Here is an 18,528-nt window from a genome sequence, read left to right on the forward strand (position 1 = left end):
AGGAGTTGGCGGTTTGTGGAGTTCCCCGCCCAGAGAGTGTGCGCTTAAAATAATTCCGGTTAAACATGGCCCACAATTTGCTTATGGGCCCAGACCGGCGACTGGCATTGGGCACCGCCTTCTGCTGCTCCTTCTCGTATTTGGGCAATTTCGTGTCTAAAGTTTGGCTAGTGGATGCGTCCTCTGCTGGCTCCTGCTCCCTGCCCCCTGCCCCCTGCCTCCTGCTTTCGTTGCCTGTCATCCAAGTGTGGGCTTTCTTGCGGATTTCTTTTGGCCCCAAGTGCCGGGCCGGAGAAGTGATTATGTGATTATATGTGGCTGCAGATCCCAGAGTGCAGTTCCTTTAACTGTTTTGCGGCGGGAGACGCTGAAAGTTTGTGCCCCGACAGGAATACTTAATAATTTCTTTGAGTTTATTATTTAAAGCACCAATAAAACCAAAAACAATGGAAGTACATATTAATATAATAGTTTAAATAGTCTTGCGTATGCGTATTGTGGAATAACATTCATATTCATATTCATTTCTTTAGATTTAATCCTTCTTCAGTCATTCCTGGAATTCCTGTAGTTTTTCTTCCTAAACAAAGGCTGTGCTCTCCGTGAATGCGCCACAGAGTCTTAGTTTTTCCCCCGTGACAATGGCCCTCATGAACTGCGGACCCAAGTACAGGCCCTTCTCCGTACTCTTCGAGTCGCCGTCCAGCCTTATGATGTAGTCCTTGCTGATCAATCGCTCGGCCATGTCGTGCTCCAGCTTGGGTATCAGTATGTCGTACAGGGTGCCATCCCCGGCTGCCGTCAGCTTGCGATTGACAATCGTGCAGCAGTTGTCGTTGCGGAGGATCTCCAGGAACTGCAGCTTGACCTGGTCCAGGGTACTCTTTTTGGGATAGCCGGACAGGCGCTCAAAGCACTTGAACTGGTAGAAGCGACGCTCCAGCTCTGCCAGATCATCCAGAAGCGGGCCAATCGGTGGCAGATCATCCGACTCCGAACGCGAAAGGCGGCAGAGATCCGTGAGGAGTTGCTCGATTTGGGGGCTGAAAAGATCATCGACTTTGGCATTGATGCAGATGTCCTAGGAAAAGAGATTGCTTTAGTTATCTCCTCCATTGGATATAGTCCTTTACTCACTATAAGCTTGAGGATACTCGAGTGGAGGACTGGTACTATGGTCAGGTTGTAGATCTCGTGCATCTTTCGGCTTTCCAGGTAGTGCAGAACCTTCAGGGCCTCATTGGTGTCATCGAACAGTCGCTTCTGTCGGGCTACGGGCACGGGATGGGCCTGTTGCCAAACTCTTAGCCAGGTGTTGCCCTCAGTGGTCATTCTGATGCTCAGCTGGTGAGTGACTTCACCCGTTTCTGAGGAGTAGAATTAGGATAGATATATACTGAGGGTGTATCTTTCACACTCACCATCCTTGACCTCCTCCCAGTCCTTGGGGCTGTACCAACGGATAAAGTCCTCCATCTGGGAGTGAGGATTGGCCGCCTTGAAGGCCTCCATGTCGGACAGCAGGGAAGTGCACATCATTTGAGTGGTCAGACCCGAGCCGGGTCCCAGCTTCAGCATCACCTCGGCATCGTCCTGCAGCTGGTCCTCTGTCTTGGGCACTGGCTCCTGGGTCTCTGGGATGTAGAGATACTCCTCGGGCTCGTCCAGCAAACGCTCGTCCCCCAGCCGCCTCAAGCGACCCTCGGGCTTCAGGCTAAGCACTGCCTTAACGGGGGAGCCCGACCCGGAGTTCGGCTCATCGCAATCAAAGAACTCGCCCTCGTCCTCCGCCTCGTCCTCGGATATGGCCAGTGCCTGGTCCTGGTGCTGTTTGCGTTTGCTGTTTGCCTCCCGTTGCACGCGACGCTCCACGCAAACGTTGAGCATTTGCAGCTTCTGGTGGAGCAGGCAGGTGCGCATGTCGGGAAAGCCAGCAATCCTGTCAAGCGGGAGAGAGGAGGGCATATAATGAGGTGTTGATGGATACACTTTTTCTAGGGGCTATTTATATTTCCTTAACTATTAATGTGCCATTTGTGATCTTCTCGCTTTCAATCTCGCACTCACTTTCTGGCTGACTCTGGGGCTCTAAAAGTATCTTTCAGTGTCTTCTTTCTCTGTGTGAAATCTGTTATAGTTCTTGTTGGCCTCGTAGTCTCATTTTCAGTCTCTGTTTGGATAAAACTCCCAAGCATCGTCTTGGTTTTCTTTCTTTCTTTTGGAACATGCCTCTATATCATTCAGTTTCTGTCTAGTCTCTGTCTTCAATTTTTATTCAAGTTCCCATTTCACTGTCTGTGTCTGAGCCTACTCTTTGGGCTTCGTTCTCGGCCTCTGGGAGTCTGTGTCTTTGTGTCAGAGCTTCCCGGGCTCTTCCCAGTGCCTGTTTCTTGTCAGTCTCCCATTCCAGGCCGAGACTTAATCTCGGTTTCAATCTATCTGCAAGATTCTGTGTCAGAATGCATCTTAGTCTTCTGCCAAGTCTGCGTTTCACTTTTCTCCACTCTGCATGCCACCATTCTTCATGTGCAACACCTCCTCCTCTGCTCGTATCAGCACCATTCTTTGGCTCCAATCTCAGTCTCAGTCTCTTGGCCAGACCGCACATCTTTGTAAAACTGGCAATAAAACCTGACGAGGGGCTGGGCAAACAATGAAAGGCGGCGATTGTCGCCGCTTATCAGACAGAAGAGCAGAGAAGACAAGCGAAGAGCTCTATGGTAAGCTGTCACACATATAACGCATAAGCCATGCATGCATATATCACGGGGCGGACCATGGGTGTGTTCCCGTTGCCCTCCCCCCTGCCACCAACGAATGTCTCTCCTCCCAATTGATATTCACGCTCATCACGCCCTGTCAACGCGTGCGTGGCCCTCTCGTCTTGCATAGCCAATGAGCCCGAAGCGAGCTCCGGCAGTGACTCAGCCCCCAAAGAGTTTGTTGAACCCTTCTCGCACATACCGCAGCAAGTGGTGGCTGAGAGGAGAGCCGAAGAGGGCGTTCTGTGTACACTGGTGGGATTTTCAAAGGTATATCTCAGGCAGATAGAACTCTTAAACGATAGAGCTTGAAATATGATTGAAATCGTTTTAAATTTATATTCAAATAATCCCTAAACTTTGTTCCTCTCGTAACACAGTTTCTAGCCAACTGTTTCGCTTCTGTTTTTCTCCCAGTGTAGAAGAGAAGAAGTGACTTATTTGGACCGCAGCGCAGCGGATGTTTTCCAACCCAAAAATGGGAAAAATGGGAAAAAAATGGAAAAAATGAACAAGAAAATGGGGAAAAACGGCAGCTCCAAAGGGAGCTCTTCTGTGGTGCAATGGCATTTGCATTTGCATAAAAGTTGTCTTATTAGTTGGTGGCAGGAAGAAACACCAGTGCCGGGGCACAGTGGAGTGGCCAGCAGCTGCTTAAAAGGTTTTTCTAAGTGGCTCAAAAACTGCACTCAACCGCACAGAGAGTAGGAGGGCGAGAGGGGGAGAGGGTGGGGCTCCCATCTTCTGCTGGCTGTTGGCCAGCGTTTTATTGACCCACCCAATGTTGTCCAGTTGATAATGTTCCATCTTCCAGGCCATAGCCCCATCTGCCACATACCCGACACTTTCATTTTAGTTTCAATGAAATAAAAACATCAAATGTGCTTCATGTCATTAATTCAATGTCTATGGTCTATGGTCTATGGTCTATGCCTGGGAGCCACCACCACCATCCTCTCATCATCATCATCATCCTCCTCCCAGTCGTCGTTGTCGGAGCTCCATCTCCGGGCCAATAAACTAGCCCGAGTTACGTTTATTTTTGTGTGGCCAAGAGAACGAGAGAACAATTCACTTGGCTTCAACGACCAAAAAGGATAAGCTGCGGTTAAACGGAAATTGTTTTTGGCCTTAATAGAGAATGAGATGACAAAAGCCAGCGTCGTGTTTAAAAGAGGATTTTCCTGGCAGCGGTCGCACTGGAATTTATTCAAGCTTCCTTCCGCCCCGTACGGAGGATGGCGGAGGATTTCCCCAAGGAAATTTATTGAATAATAAGTTGACGCTGTGGGGATCAGGCAATTTAGTTATTGGGATTGAAGGGGCTCATTTTGTTAATTGAAGTCGCCTTATTAAAGGTGAAGCTTCTTATTATTATCGATGATTTATCGATTATTAATTAAAACTGTTTTTAAATACATATGTTCATCCTTTTTTGGATATTCCCTGCTCAAAAATCTTCCCCCAAAAGTTAAATCTCCTCTAAAAAAATATCAAATTAATACAAACCCAAAAGACTGGCCAAAGCTCAAACAACGCACCTCAAAAATCGCACCCCTACCCCACCTCTCCATTTAATTCATTTGCCCTCAGAGCTGACCCAAGAGATTATCAACCTGTGCACACAGTCCGGCACTCCGACACTCCAGCACTCCAGCCAAACTCTATATATAGCCGCATAGCACCTCACGCCCCCTCGTCTATATATAAACTTTTCAATTGACAACTTTTCCCACACAGAGAAAAAACTCCCCTTTTGGGCCAGAAACCACCTCGAAAAATTCTAATCCACTTAAATGCTTAACAGCATTATGTGACCCAAAAAACCCCACAGCCGCCCCCCGGAAAGCCCTACGCCCACAGAGACCCACAAGATGTGGGGCCCAAGCTTTTGTTAAATAAAACTTCAATTAAAACATTTTTCGGCCCGAAAGGTGTGATGGGAGGCAGAAGATTGCCTCTTGCCCAACGAGCCTCGAGCCCCAAAGCCAAATAGACGGAAAAAAAAACGGAAAAACAGATAGAAGAAAAAATCAACCGCTGGACCATTGTCTAAAAATGCAAATTTCCAAAGCCACAGAAAAAAACCAGAAACAACAAAAACACAAAAAAGAGTGAATAATTATGCGGCCACAACAAAAGAAACAACAAACACCTGAAATGGACAGAGAATCCAAGAGAGAGAAGGATAGAAAGAGAAAAATCATTTGCACCTTTCAAGTTTTTTGGGTGAGCAAACAAAAAGTTGCATCTTTCAGTGCATACCCTTCCACAGGGGGATACCCTGGAAGAGGCAGAAAGGGGCTGAAGAGGTAGTAGTGGGTTTGATCAAGGTTCTTAATCGGGAAGAACCTGTACCCAACAGAGCTGCAAGAATTCTGAAGAGCTGCTCTTTGAAAATGTCTATAGGATTTCCCAATTCAGACAGCTTCTGTAGACTTCAGTATAGGATTATTATGGGATGGAAGATTATAGAGGGAATATCTGTTGGAAAGTTTAATGGAATAGAACATCAACTACAGCATTATATTATATATATTTTATTATATTATGGTTCTGTTATGAAGAATCTGACATAAAAATTATAGCATATTTTTTACATTTTAAGGCAGTAGACCCTCCAGGAATATATGCACAAACCTTAGAAAAAATAATTTTGAAGGATCTACGGTAGGATATGGCTATGAAAACGGATAGGCATATCGTATAGGCAATCCAGCAGATCATAATTTTTAAAAATTTCCATCTCTGGAGGGTATTTGTGGGTTCATTCCGCAAACAAACCAAAAAAACAGTTATCTGGTTGGCTTCAGTTTCTGTTGTTTGTAGTCATTTTGAACACTTTTGCTGTGCACAACTGTACTTGATTCGTTTTCATTCATGCAGTCAGTCAGTCGGTCATTCATTCAGTCGTTCCTGGTAGCAGTTGTTGCTGCATTCTCTTTCTTTTGTATTCACAATGCAATTTTCGCACTTTTCGCGCATTAAAAAATTTAGTGATGCAATTAATACGCAGAAGGAAGAAAAAACAAAGGGAACACAGAGAAAGAGGACGAAGTGGAAGAATTTTTAATTAAATTTGTGGCCAGACAGTTGAGTGAGAAATGAGAAATGAGCAACGAGAATAGACCCAGAGAAAGATAAGAGAGAGAGAGAGAGAGAGAGAGAGAGAGAGAGAGAGAGAGAGAGAGAGAGAGAGAAATGGGGAATGCACAGTCAAGCTTGAAATATTTTCTGCCTTTTTTCTCGTTTTCCCAATCTGTTGTGTGTTTTTTTTCGCTAAGTCTTAGCCACGTAATGCAATTTATAAGTTGAATTAAGGAAGAGACAAAAGTCCAACAGCCCCAGCACAAAAAAATCCAAAATGCCATGAAAAATGAAGTCAGGCGGATCGAACAATTGAAACATCAACCGAAAACCTCCTTCTACCAGCCTCCCACAGGCGCCCCTCCATCCCCCGCCTCTGGGCAGTATCTTACGGATGCACGGAGGCGTGAAGACGAAGTCGGAGAGTACGAAAAACTATCAATCAAAAGACACAAATGTTGATTATTATTATTTTTGGGATGTAGCCGAGCGTGCAGTTTAATTATTATTCTGCGGTCTGAAGTCCGTCTGAAGAGATGATCCGCCGGATTGCCGATGCCGCCGATGGGATGGAACTTCAATTTGTTTCAACTTTTACTTTGATTTGGAAATACAAATATAGGAAATCTTTGGCAGCCAAATTGATTGTCTGATTGCTGCCAGCACGAAAACCTTCGATGGAGAGATGCAATATGATTTATCGTGGATTATATAAGATCGCGGGGGATCTGTAGCTGGCATGCAAATATCTAAGATTGTTGAACTGAGCAGGGAAATATTTTACATACGTTTACGGATAATTTAAGGCACTTAAAATGGTAGCAAAATAATGGATAATTGGTCTTCCAAATGATTAAAATGGAGTGGACTCGAGGCGAACACTTTAAGGAATTTAAACGAATTTCTTACAAACAAAAAATTCCTTAAGAACTATAGCCTGTAATATCTACTAATTATATTTACGAAGATTCCCCCAAAACCAGCAAACATCTTGCTTATTTGTTCCCATCTTGATTTACTTACGAGTACCCAAATAACAAACCCAAGAGTCCATTCACCTGTCATCTGCCAGCACCTTTTTCTGTGCCCTGAAGATCCCATAATATAACAATAATCCAAAGAACACAAAGAACTCTCCACCGAAAGGCAACCAAAACAAAAGTGTGGCCGCAACAATGACAACCACAAAAAAAAAACGAAAAGGGAGGGGAAAAGGCAAGGAAAAACGAATGTCATCATAACTCATGATTATGCAAAAAGGTCAACAGCTTCTGGTTCCCCCTCTCTTGTTTTTTTTGCTAACCTTTCACCCATTGTTTGATTGGGTTCCGTGAGAGGGCAGACCATCACGTGCTTGGCTCTTTTATGATTCGTTCAAATTAAATTAAATGGCCAACAAAAAAGTAGCTGCGCCGCGTAACACTTTTTTTTTGTGGGAGGTGGGACTTTGAAAAGGATTTACTGGGTGCCCAGTAGCAGGTCTTCTCCGTCATTTCTTTTCACTCCCTTTTTTTATGGCCTAGCAGAAGAGTGACTGGGGCTGAGGCTGAGGCTATGAAGCACCTCGTTTGACAGGCAGACAGGCAAATTAATCAAAACTAAACTGCCCCAAGGATCAGCATCCCCCATGCCCCATGCCCTCTATGCCCCTCCTCCTTTCACGCACTGTTTGGTGTCTAAAGAGCATGAAAATGAAATTGAAAGTAGTAGCCTGCCAAACTGATTGATAAAGCCTTCTTCCCAACCCAAGCACTCTCCATGGTATCTTCCTGTCTTGACCACTCTTTCAAGATATGGAGGAAGGGGTGGCAGGGGTGCCTCGAGTCCTGGCCGGTGGACAGGCGACAGCATTAATTGGATAATTTATGACCCAACTGGACCAGACAACCTTCACTTTTTCACTTGGTGTCGCTCCACACTCCAACAGCAAATCTAACAGCAAATTTGTCTTTTGTCCACAGCTCTATGCCGGCACCAAGATGAGAGGCAGCCAAACAACAACGACAGCCACAACGACGATAGCGCCCCTGCTCCTGCTACTCCTCTGGGTGGCCCAGGCGGCGGGACAATGTCCCTGGCAGAGGGATGTGCCCGACCTGCAGACCAGCTGCATATGTGCCTACAATCTGGGCAGGGAACTGAGCGTGCAGTGTGACCAGGTAAGGAAACACCAGCCTCCCCCTCCTCCCAACCCTTTTCTTCAATCAATAATCTCTTTCCAGGTGAACTTCGAAGACCTTCTGGGGGCCATGAACACCCATGCCCGGCTGAAGCCCGTGGATCTGCTGTACGTGAACAACTCCTCGATATCGGAACTCCCGGACGCGATCTTCAGCAATCTGAGCCTGCACAATGTGCAGCTCTCGAGCTGCGGCATCAAGCGGATAGCGGAGGGCGCCTTCCGGGGCCAGGAGGGTGTGCTGCGGAACCTCAATCTGCAGGACAATCTGCTGAGCGATGTGCCGGTGAAGGCGCTGCAGCTGCTGGGCAAGCTCAATCTGCTGGACCTGTCCAAGAATCAGCTCACCCACATACCGGACGATGCCTTCAGCGGCCTGAGCAAGCTGTCGACCCTCAAGCTGAACGACAACAATGTGACCCTCTCGGCGGGAGCCTTCCGAGGACTCGAACAGAGTCTGAAGAACCTCAACCTGAAGGGCACCAAGCAGCGACGAGTGCCCGAGTGCATCAGGGGGCTCAAGAGCCTGGCCTTCTTGGATCTGTCCCAGAACGGCATCAAGGAGCTGCCCGGAGCGGGCGGCATACGGGTGTTCGACGGCCTGGATGCCCTCACTGCCCTGAATCTCGAGCGGAATCTCATCCAGAGCATTGGCGAGACGGCCTTCGCGGGGGTACGCAAGACGCTCAGCTCCTTGAGTTTGCTCAACAATCTGCTGGCCGAGTTCCCCATCGGGGCCGTGCACTCCCTGAAGGAGCTGCGCGTCCTGGACATTGGCTTCAATCTGCTGACCAGCCTGCCGGAGGCAGCCTTCCGTGGCAACCCGGGCATCACCCTCCTCGCCCTCGACGGCAACCCGCTGAGCTCCGTGCCCGAGGGCGCCTTTGCCCACCTGAACTCCACGCTGCGTGGCCTGTCGCTGGGGGGGCGATTCCTCCACTGCGACTGCAAGCTCCGATGGGTAGCCGAGTGGATACGCAACGGGGACCTGCAGGTAGGGATTACACTGAGAGAAATGCGAGACAGTGCTTGAAAGAATGTCCGTTCGGAGAGGAGTTTTCTATGTAGCTAAAAAGGTCCTTGAAATAAGGAATCAAGCGAGGATTCTTATGTTTCATGGATTTCATGGCCAAAGAATGTATTTTCCTTTAACTTCGAAGTTTCTTTCCGTGAACATTCTTTCAATAAATCTAGTTCCGCTTAGATCTTCTCCCACCGCACCCAATTTGTTCCTGTACGTTTCATTAACTTTCCCATTGTGTGTTTGTTTACACTTCAATCCTCCCCCCGGCCACGGCCCTGCCCCTTAGGTCACATCACGAGAACGCAATCCACAATTCTGTGGCACCCCACCACGTTTCCGGGACCGTGGCTTCTACTCCATACAGCCCGAGGAGCTGAGCTGTCCGGACATTGCCGATGCGGCGCTCCGCGGTCCAGTTGGCCTGGCCGATAACCTAAAGCCAACGTTGGCCTCGTCGTCCGTGGATTCCGTGGAGTATGAAACGGGGACGGGCACGGGCACGGGCACAGCTGCCTCTTCGCCGGTGGCCAGTAGTGTGAGCAGCTCCACAACCACAACGACATCGACAACGACAAGCACAACAACCACAGAAGAGCCAACAACGAAGCGTTCGAGTACGGTGAGTGTCGGAAGGATACTGGGATACTTTCGATGTGGATTTTAATACTCTTTCCTTCGCTTTGACAGACGCGTCTACCGGCCAAGACAACGGCAAGCGTTTCAGCCAGCACTGCCTCGCCCTCGGCGGCCACAAACCTATCCGCAAACGGCACCGGAACCGTCCAGGCCACCACCATCACCACAAGCAGTTCCTCCTCCTCCTCCTCCTCCTCGGCTGCGTCGGGTGTCCATGCGAACAGCAAACAGGCGCCGGGCTGGCGTCAGGGAGTGAACAACAATGGGGGGCCGCACAAGCCGCAGAGGCCGCCGCTGGTGCTGGGCTATCCGCCGCAGAGGGGCACGCGGATCGACGACGCCAACGAGGTGCAGGTGAAGCACGCCTTCCGCCAGGACAGCTCCGTGATCATCCAGTGGGACTCGGACACCGCCAACATCCTGGGCTTCCGCGTGGTCTACCGCCTGTTCGGGGAGAAGGCCTTCAAGCAGGGACCGCCGCTGGAGGCCAGCGAGCGGGAGTTCAAGATCAAGAATGTGCCCGCCCAGGAGTGCATCATCGTGTGCGTGATCTCGCTGGAGGAGCTGCACGTGACCCCCGAGACGGTGCCGTACCAGCAGTGCCGCGAGGTCCGCACTGTGGCCTCGCAGGCCTCCAACATGGACAAGATAACGATTGCGGCCAGTGCGGCCATTTGTGGCACCATCATTGTGGCCGTGATTGTGTTCATTGCTGCCAGCAGGTGAGTCCCCACTGTGCTCCACTGGCCATGAGTTATGGGGCCGTAGCTAACAACAGCAGAGCCACAGACAAAGCCAATGACTGGCCAAAGTGGCTGGCTGATTTATCGCAGGTCCTTAAGTTGTTGCCACGCCATGGGTTCCTCCCTCTCTCTTGCTCTCTCTCTCTCTCGATTGCATTTGTTACGCTTTGGCTCTATTTAAGCTATCTGCTTACTTCATCATCCTTCTTGGTCCCACCACATCAACCACAATCCAATCCCATTATACCCCACAAGAGAGAGAGTTTATCCTTTTTGCCACAGCAGCTCTTTTCTGGCACAACTTGGAACAGCAGATTTCCTTCTTCAATCCTTGAAATACCTCCTCTATTTTCCACCAGGGTATCCTAATCTTCGAACCCCTTCTAAACCATTCTCATCGCATTTCTTTCTCCCATTGCAGGCGCTCCCGCAAGCTCCAGAACAGCCAACAGAAGAGTCCACTGCCAATTGGAGGACTGCCTGTTAATTGCTGCGGTCCGACCGGTTCCCCAGGACCACTTGGCTCCATTGCAACGCTATCGGCATTTAACAATCACAAGGTGAGCCTCCCCTCCCCATGCCCCAAACCATACCATCGTTCGACTCGGTTTAGTTCCACTTTTATGCAGCCTGCCAAGAAATTATCTCTGGCTCCGGGCTTCGGGCTCTGGCTCTGGCTCTGGCTCTGGCTCCGGTTAGATGTTCGGACCATGACTGGGAAAATTGGCAGCACCACGATTTGATGGCTGTTGATTGTACGGGTATTTACGGCTCTCCACAAATTAAACGGACCGCAGCGTAGATAAATACTGAAAGTATTTCGGATATGCTTGATCTTCGTCTTGTTTTTTGGCAAGTTTGCGTTGCCAAAAAGTTAATGGGAATAAATGTGTGGATGATTGTGTAGAATTTTTAATGGGATCTAGCTGGAGACGATATATAGATTAAATAATAGAGAATGAAGCCAGTGTTTAGGTCTTTGAAAAGATTGAAGATCTACAAGCGATTGGAAGAATGCTAGAATGACATATTTGTGGCCTAAATACGATGGTAATGGGACTTTAACAAGACTGAAAGTGAGTGAATGTGAAAAAAGAAGGAGTACCGAGGAGAATGAATGAAGATGGGGACAAACTCTGATTGGAAAACATCAGGGGATTCCAGAGACAGAGGCTGGAGGAACACTCCCAAGAAACCAAGAACCAATTCCATTCCAATTCATTTCAATAATCGAATCGAATATTCTCATCGTTTCTTTCAGGAATGGGATCAAGTGTCCGCATACAGTGGACGCTCGATACCGCGTCCCCGCATCTATCCCGTTGAGCAGCCCGACGACATGCGCAGCCACTTTTCCGGAATGCCCGGCAAAGTGGGGAAATCAAGGTAAGACTCCACGGACCCCACAGACATTTCCCATCGAAGCGCACCTTCCATGGCGTGGCCCAACATTGGCTTGCCCCACATTGAGCTTGCTGCATATTTGATGGGGCCGTCGTTCTTCGGTTCCATTCAGCTATGATTTAATATTGCGTTCGTTATGTTTGTTTCATTGTTTGTTCGTGCCACACATCCGAATCGACCCACACACACACACGACACACACATGCATAATCACAGTCGATCCATTGCCGATGGCCAGTCGCAGCACAGCTTCTCGAACAACTCGCATCGCGGCTATTTGGGCAGCGCCTTCCCCTCGAACCTGGTCAACTCTCGTCCCGAGCTGCGGCAGTCCCGCCAGTCCCTGGCCGCTGCCTCGGAGCGCATGTCGCGCGCCTCCTACGCCGGCTCCATCCACGGCGGCAATGGGGGCGGCGGCGGAGGCGGGGGCATGCAAATGGGGGGTCCCGGTGGCCTGCCCGTGAGCAGCCTGATGAGCATGAGCGGCATGGTGGGCGGCGGCGGACCCGCCAGCATCGCCTCCAGCGCTAGACGCTCGCGTCCGCGCTCCAGATCACGCGATCAGCTCAATGCCACGCACATACATAACCATCGACCGGGAAGTCGGTAAGTAGAACGTCACACATCTGCCGCATGCCACAGACTCGGATGCGAGTGGCAATTAATTAAGCAAACACTCACACTCTCCCCCCCACGCACACACCAACACCAGACATTCTCTCTGTCACCATTCCGATCTTGAGATCTTGAGATCTTAAGCCGACTCCACCACCAATCCCACTTTCAATTCTACTTTTACGTTTCTTTGGTTTATGGCTCTTTGGCTTGGCAATTCATTTAATTAGCATTTCTTAAGTATCGCGCGGGCTACCATGGGAAAGTGTCGGGCTCTGAGAGGCGTTCGAAAATCAAGTTTTTTAAATGCCAACTACTCGACCACATCCCAGCACTCTCACTGTTGATATTACTGTTGAAGTGCGTTTCAGAATTCAATATTCAGCCATAAAGTAGATATATTGAAGGGAATTTATGGCACATTTAAAAACTTGTGGGGGGTTGCGGCACTCGGGCTTCGACACCAAGATACCCAGTACTCAAGCCTCTCAACAGAAGTACTTAATCGGTCGAAGATGTATTCAAAGAACCTTTCCTTTAAGCAAATCAAACTATAATCGGAACCACTAACCCCAAAGTGATGAAAACTTAAATCCGCAGACAACCCTCATTTAATTCACTTTCATTACGATTACCATCACCATCTCAACCTTGATTGGAGACCCGATCGACTATTCATTGCTGAAATCAAATCAAATGAAACTTTCATCTGTCTGTAAATTCTGTGGGGCATTGGGCATGGGGCATGCATGTGGATTTAAGCCACAAATCCTTTCACCACCTAACACCGCTCTCTGGCTGGCCCTCTCCCGGCTTATATTTACTGATTCCATTAATTTTAATTGCGTTTCGCTTGGATTCCACCGCCATTTTTACCGCCACAAATCATGGGGCAATGCTGCAGCACTTCTGCTGCTGGCAGAGTGGTAGTATGTGCAGAGTGTGTGATATAATCGATGTACTTGCCACAATTCCAGATACTCGCAGTCGGGCTCAACGCACACGTTGAACAACTACTGCGATACGTCGGATAACTGGACCGATCACGATATGGACATCTATATGGCGCGCAATCCGACAACGCGCAACGGTCTAGTGCCATTATGAGGGCGGCTTACGTTATCCTGATATTTCAATGTTGTATTAAATCTGGATGGCATTTTCTGACAATATCTGACGCCGGCCATCGAGGGGAGTGTTGCCACAAGGGATGGTCGGCGTCAGCAGCAACAGCAGCAGCATCGCAGAAATGGTAGACATTTGCAACATCAGCAGCAGCAGCAGCAGCAGCAACAGCAACATTTGCAGCATCAGCTGCAGCATCAGCAACAACTACAACAGCTACAACAACAACAGCGACATAGAAACAATCAGCAATTGGAGCAGCAGCCATATCAACAACCACAACAGCAACAGCAACAACAACAACGATTACATTACTATATGCCACAGACAGAGCGATGCACCTCGCCACCCGATGTGGTGCCCCGAGCCGCCAATTTCCATAATAGCAACAGCAATATCTCCTCCAACAGCAGCAGCAACCACCTGCCACATGCGCCTTCGGCCGCGTTGACAGCCGCCACCGTAGAAGATGCCACAGCAGCGCAGGCGGCAGCAGCAGCTGCTGCCACGGCAGCAAGTGGCATTGTTGTGGAGAATTATTTTAACGAATATGAACGTCAGGAAATCATTTATCATCATCCCACAAGCAACAGCAGCAGCAGCAACAACAATAGCAACAGGGGCAGCACCAGAAGCAGCAACAGTGGCAGCATCACGGCAGCCACATGCCACATTCCCCGCAGCAATGCCTTTCGTTTACAGTTACCCGTTGCAATGGCAATGGCAACGGCAACGTCTAACAATATTTTATATAATAATCATGATATAGAAGCTGCAGCAGCAGCAGCAGCAACGGCAGCAGCCACAGCAACAACTAGCAACAATTATAAGGCGCATACGTTTAGTGATAGCTGTAATTGTACATGTAATTGTAGCCTAAGCGAAGAGGAGACTGCCACAGTCACAACAGCAACAACAACAGGCAGCCAGGATGGGGCAGACACAGAGACGGAAACGGAGACAGACGGAAATGGAAATGGAGATGGAGAGCGTGAGGCAGAGGCCTCATCCTTGGCTGCCAGCACCTCGGTGTCAAGCATTGAGCAAGTGCAGCGGCAGCAGCAGCAGCAGCAGCAGCACGAGGCAGCTGGGCAGGATGTGGCCTTGTCTCTGAACTTGACATTGGCTGACACCGACCCCAATCCCGACACAGAGGCAGTGGTAGATGCAGAGACAGTGGCAGTCACAGTGGCAGACAGGGCCAAGCTTTAAGTGCAATTCTGATTCTGATATTCTGCCCCTTCAGATTGTTGCTGTTGTCGCATGTGGCATCTTGAGATTTGCATAATGGAAGGCACATACACACACACACACACACACAAGAGTTACGAGTAGGAGTAGACAACACATACGATACATACGATATTTTTATATGCTGTTTAGAGTGCAATAAATACTTTCCGTAGTTCTTCTTTTTTGCTATTTGCGATTTGCGATTAGTTGTTGGAAGAGATGAAGAAACACCAGATGTTAAGCAATCAAAGAACTAAACCTTAAGTCAATATGGTACTAATTATACTTAATAGCTATTAAATTTGTTTAACTAATGTTTAGGCTTAGCAATGGAATATGTACTTTTCTTTATGCTGGGATAGACACCGCATAGAAGTCGCTGAGAGAGCACAACAACGCAATAGATTGTATGTAAATAACTATCATGTACTCGTATGTATGGGGAGATACCTCCTCTAAGGTACTATTATAAACAGGATTTAAAAACCTTTAACGAGCAATTCCAACGAATTCCCCCCTGACACACACAGAAACACTCTCTAGTCTAAAAGTCTAGAACCCCAAACGAATTCATTCTGCTTATTTCTTCTCTATATATGAATTTCATTCTATGTTTGTCTATCCCAGCCATAAACAGATTCTTCATTTCAACCAATACCATTTTTACTGCCCCCCCAAAAACGGTTTAAAAGTCAGTTTCAGTTTTTTAAGTATTGTTTCATTTCGTTTTTGTACAGAAGCTTCAATTGAAACATTTTTGTGTGCTACGTTCTTGTACGATTATGTTTATGATTTCCTTCTACTTTTTAGTGAGATTTTAATAAAGCTAATATTTTAAAATTATCGATCACTTTTTTTATTTTTATCCCATTTGAGACTAAAGTCAAGCCTCTGTACATCTTTGTATATACATATGGAACATAGTTTTAGGCGTTTTAAACGATTTAATTTCTTAGCATTATCAATATATATCGATGTCGAACGATATCGAGGGACGAGCCCGGGCAAACAGTCCGGGCAAGTCCGGACGCAGTTGACAGTTAACAATATTTAGTGCCCCTGGGCGGGATCTCTTCGCGGAGAACCAATAACAACGCCCAGGTCTGGCACTGAATACTTAGTGAAGTAAGCAAATATATGTATCGATCTATACTATATACTCTACTATATATACTGATTCTAACGATAAGACAACAGTTATAGACATGGCTTTGAGCATTAGATATGTAAGCACAATTTAGGTGGAAAACGGGAGCAATTATTTAGACGAACAACAAGAACAACAACAACAAATATTCCAATAAACTTTAGGCAATAAATTCAAAGAAAATCGTAGAGTAATATGTAATGTTTCATGTTTCACTTGTAAAGCAAGCAAAAGCAAACGTAGAAGAAACAATATCCAAACAATCCCAACAACAACAACAAACATATTATAAGAACAAAGTTAAATCAAATTTAGTGTTAAGCAAGAAGCGAGAAGGAAACCATTAGAGTATTCAACTGCCTTAGCACCTGGAGAAGGTATGATATAGGAGGTACTCGTACGATATACGAGTAGAAGAGCGAGCACGTGCTTAGATTTAGCTTTAGTTGCACTTGAACAAACCCAACCGGAGACGAGAGGAGAGGAGATGAGATGAGCAATATGTACTTATAACAGATACTGCCAGCTAACAAACAAACAACAAAGTGTATAAAATATCAATGAAAATTTTACTCGTGCCAGAGGGAGATCTCCTTCAAGGAGAAACCTTCCCTCGAGTGCTTGGACTGCTCATCTCTAGCCACACCGAAGACACCGAAGACGACAGACACCAAGCTATATAGCGGAGGATTCCGATCCCTACCAGCCCTACCGGTTAGATATTTAAATGTGCGTTAAATTGTTACACGTAAATCCAATTCGAATGTTAACTTTGCGGCTTCACAGATTAGCAAACTAAATTTAGACTAGACTAGAACGTTTACCAGATGTTTCGTTTCTGTTTTGGTTTCGTACGCATCAAGTTCCGAATAAAAAGCATATTTTTGTTACGATTTGAGGGCATTTCTGATTGTGTGGGTGGATGGCGGACTCACCCGGGTACGGCTAGGGAGTTGTCCCACAGCAAACGCAGCTGACGGGTGAAAGCGGCCCACAGTTGGGCCATGCCGTCTAGGCCGCCCGAATGGGCATGACATGTGGCAAGGAGGCAGCTGAGGCGACAGACCAAAGAGTCGGGAACGGCACTCTTAATGCGCATTGGATCGAACTGGAAGGAGTTGAAGGATTAATAAGGATCGGCTCTCAGATGATATGCGCATGAGAAGCACCCACCTTATTCTTGAAACTCTGCTTGACATATGGGTACAAGGCCATTTCGGGATGCATATCGGGAAACATGTAGGTCAGCAGTTCGCACAGCTCACTCTCGGTCATCGGACCGGGCAGACGCTTCGTTAGACCCTCTTGAGAAGGCATCTCATAGTTGCGATCCCGTCGCTTGGTCAGCTGGCGTTCTGTTAGTTTATCCAAAGGATTGATGCCCTCAGCACCGCTGCTGGTTCCAGAGAAATTGCGTCCCACGAAGGACTCCAGAGAACGAGTGACACTGGCCACAGCCTGGTAGTCCCTCAGGCAGCACGAGAGATAAGAAGAGGCCTCGACAGAGAGATAAACCTTGCCTAGCGGCGCCTTGGAGGGTATGAAGTCAGTCCTCTGCTCGCTGTCGAAGGCCACGTGCTCGGACAGCTCCGGCCAGGTGTAGACCAGATAGATCTCTGTGCAGGATTCGGGCTTATAGCCATGTGGCAGGGCATAAAACTGTTGAACATCCACATGGGCCACTTGTCCAGCCACAACTATGTCCTCGGAGTTAAGGCCATAATCGAAGGGCACATACATGGGCATTCGAATGCGCATCGTGTCCAGGGCGTAGGTGGTGCAGACAGAGACCATGGCAGACTGCGGATACGAGGCAGGAACCTTCTCCCTAAACAGCGTCAGCAGACCCATCAAGTAGCGACACTCGGGCGGGGCCTTCTCCAGGCCAATCAAGCGGAAGTTGGTCCTCAGGGCAGGCGCCGGCGACACACCCGTGAAGAAATTCCACTTGGGATCGTATATCTGCACAAAGATGGGCACAACACTTCCCACCTCTGCGGCCACCACTGCAGCGGCACTGAGAAAGAAATTAAATTCCGCCGTGGATTTCATGTAGTTGACGCTGGCATTGACCGGATGGAGGACAATGAAGCGCCGTAGACCATATATTCGGGCCAGAGTGTGCAGCTCATTGGAACTGCTACGAATGGGCGGACCAAAGCTGTTCCCGCTGCTCATCAGATCCTGATGGCATTGTGTTCGCTGCGGGCATCTATTCTCCCTTATCTCCTCCTCAATTTCGTCCTCCTCTAAGTGTGCCTGGTAGTGCTCCACCTGAATGCCGTTGCTTAGCATATCCAGGGTCTCGCTTTCAACCTTCCACTTGCAGCGAAAGATTTCCTCGGGCTTCAAAGATCTGCCAACAATACCGCTGGCAGTGACGTCCCATTTCTGGAGTATTTCACCCAGCTGGGCATTGAACACCTCCCAGTCCGAATCGGCGCTGAAGTTCTCGCGATAAAAGTCGTTGTCATCAATTTCCTCTGCCATTTGAATGGGAATTTAACGCGTATCAACAAGGACAGACAAAAACATACAAAATAGGGCTGCAAAAACAGTCGATGACGACAAAA

The 18,528-nt window shown here is 48.0% G+C and overlaps 2 protein-coding genes across 6 annotated transcripts in view; one reads left to right on the forward strand and one right to left on the reverse strand.

The window, feature by feature from the left end:
• The window catches only part of LOC108161526 (leucine-rich repeat and fibronectin type-III domain-containing protein 2), a 65,002-nt gene extending 51,423 nt beyond the window's left edge, over positions 1-13,579 (forward strand). For 3 of the 4 annotated variants that reach the window (XM_017295805.2, XM_017295806.2, XM_017295804.2), the window contains 8 exons: positions 7,811-8,008; positions 8,072-9,022; positions 9,339-9,671; positions 9,740-10,410; positions 10,853-10,991; positions 11,693-11,817; positions 12,052-12,441; positions 13,428-13,579. In XM_017295805.2, the coding sequence (XP_017151294.1) occupies positions 7,829-8,008; positions 8,072-9,022; positions 9,339-9,671; positions 9,740-10,410; positions 10,853-10,991; positions 11,693-11,817; positions 12,052-12,441; positions 13,428-13,557 (2,919 nt within the window). In that variant the 5' untranslated portion in view covers positions 7,811-7,828 and the 3' untranslated portion in view covers positions 13,558-13,579. The remainder of the gene's footprint in view (positions 1-7,810; positions 8,009-8,071; positions 9,023-9,338; positions 9,672-9,739; positions 10,411-10,852; positions 10,992-11,692; positions 11,818-12,051; positions 12,442-13,427) is intronic. The other variant, XM_033394114.1, reaches the window with a different exon arrangement.
• LOC108161528 (rab3 GTPase-activating protein catalytic subunit) lies at positions 396-18,517 on the reverse strand. Of its 2 annotated transcripts, XM_017295807.2 has the most exons (5): positions 17,129-18,517; positions 16,891-17,063; positions 1,422-1,939; positions 1,138-1,367; positions 396-1,081 (listed from the first exon to the last, which is right to left on the reverse strand). In XM_017295807.2, exons 1-5 carry the CDS (start codon positions 18,443-18,445, stop codon positions 581-583), a joined length of 2,739 nt encoding a protein of 912 aa, XP_017151296.1. In that variant the 5' UTR covers positions 18,446-18,517; the 3' UTR covers positions 396-580. The 2 variants fall into 2 exon arrangements, with proteins under 2 accessions (XP_017151296.1, XP_033250006.1); XM_033394115.1 differs by lacking the exons at positions 16,891-17,063; positions 17,129-18,517 and adding an exon at positions 2,068-2,238.
• Positions 18,518-18,528: the final 11 nt, after the last annotated feature.

Source organism: Drosophila miranda, chromosome 4, assembly GCF_003369915.1.
Source record: "Drosophila miranda strain MSH22 chromosome 4, D.miranda_PacBio2.1, whole genome shotgun sequence".
NCBI lineage: Eukaryota > Metazoa > Arthropoda > Insecta > Diptera > Drosophilidae > Drosophila > Drosophila miranda.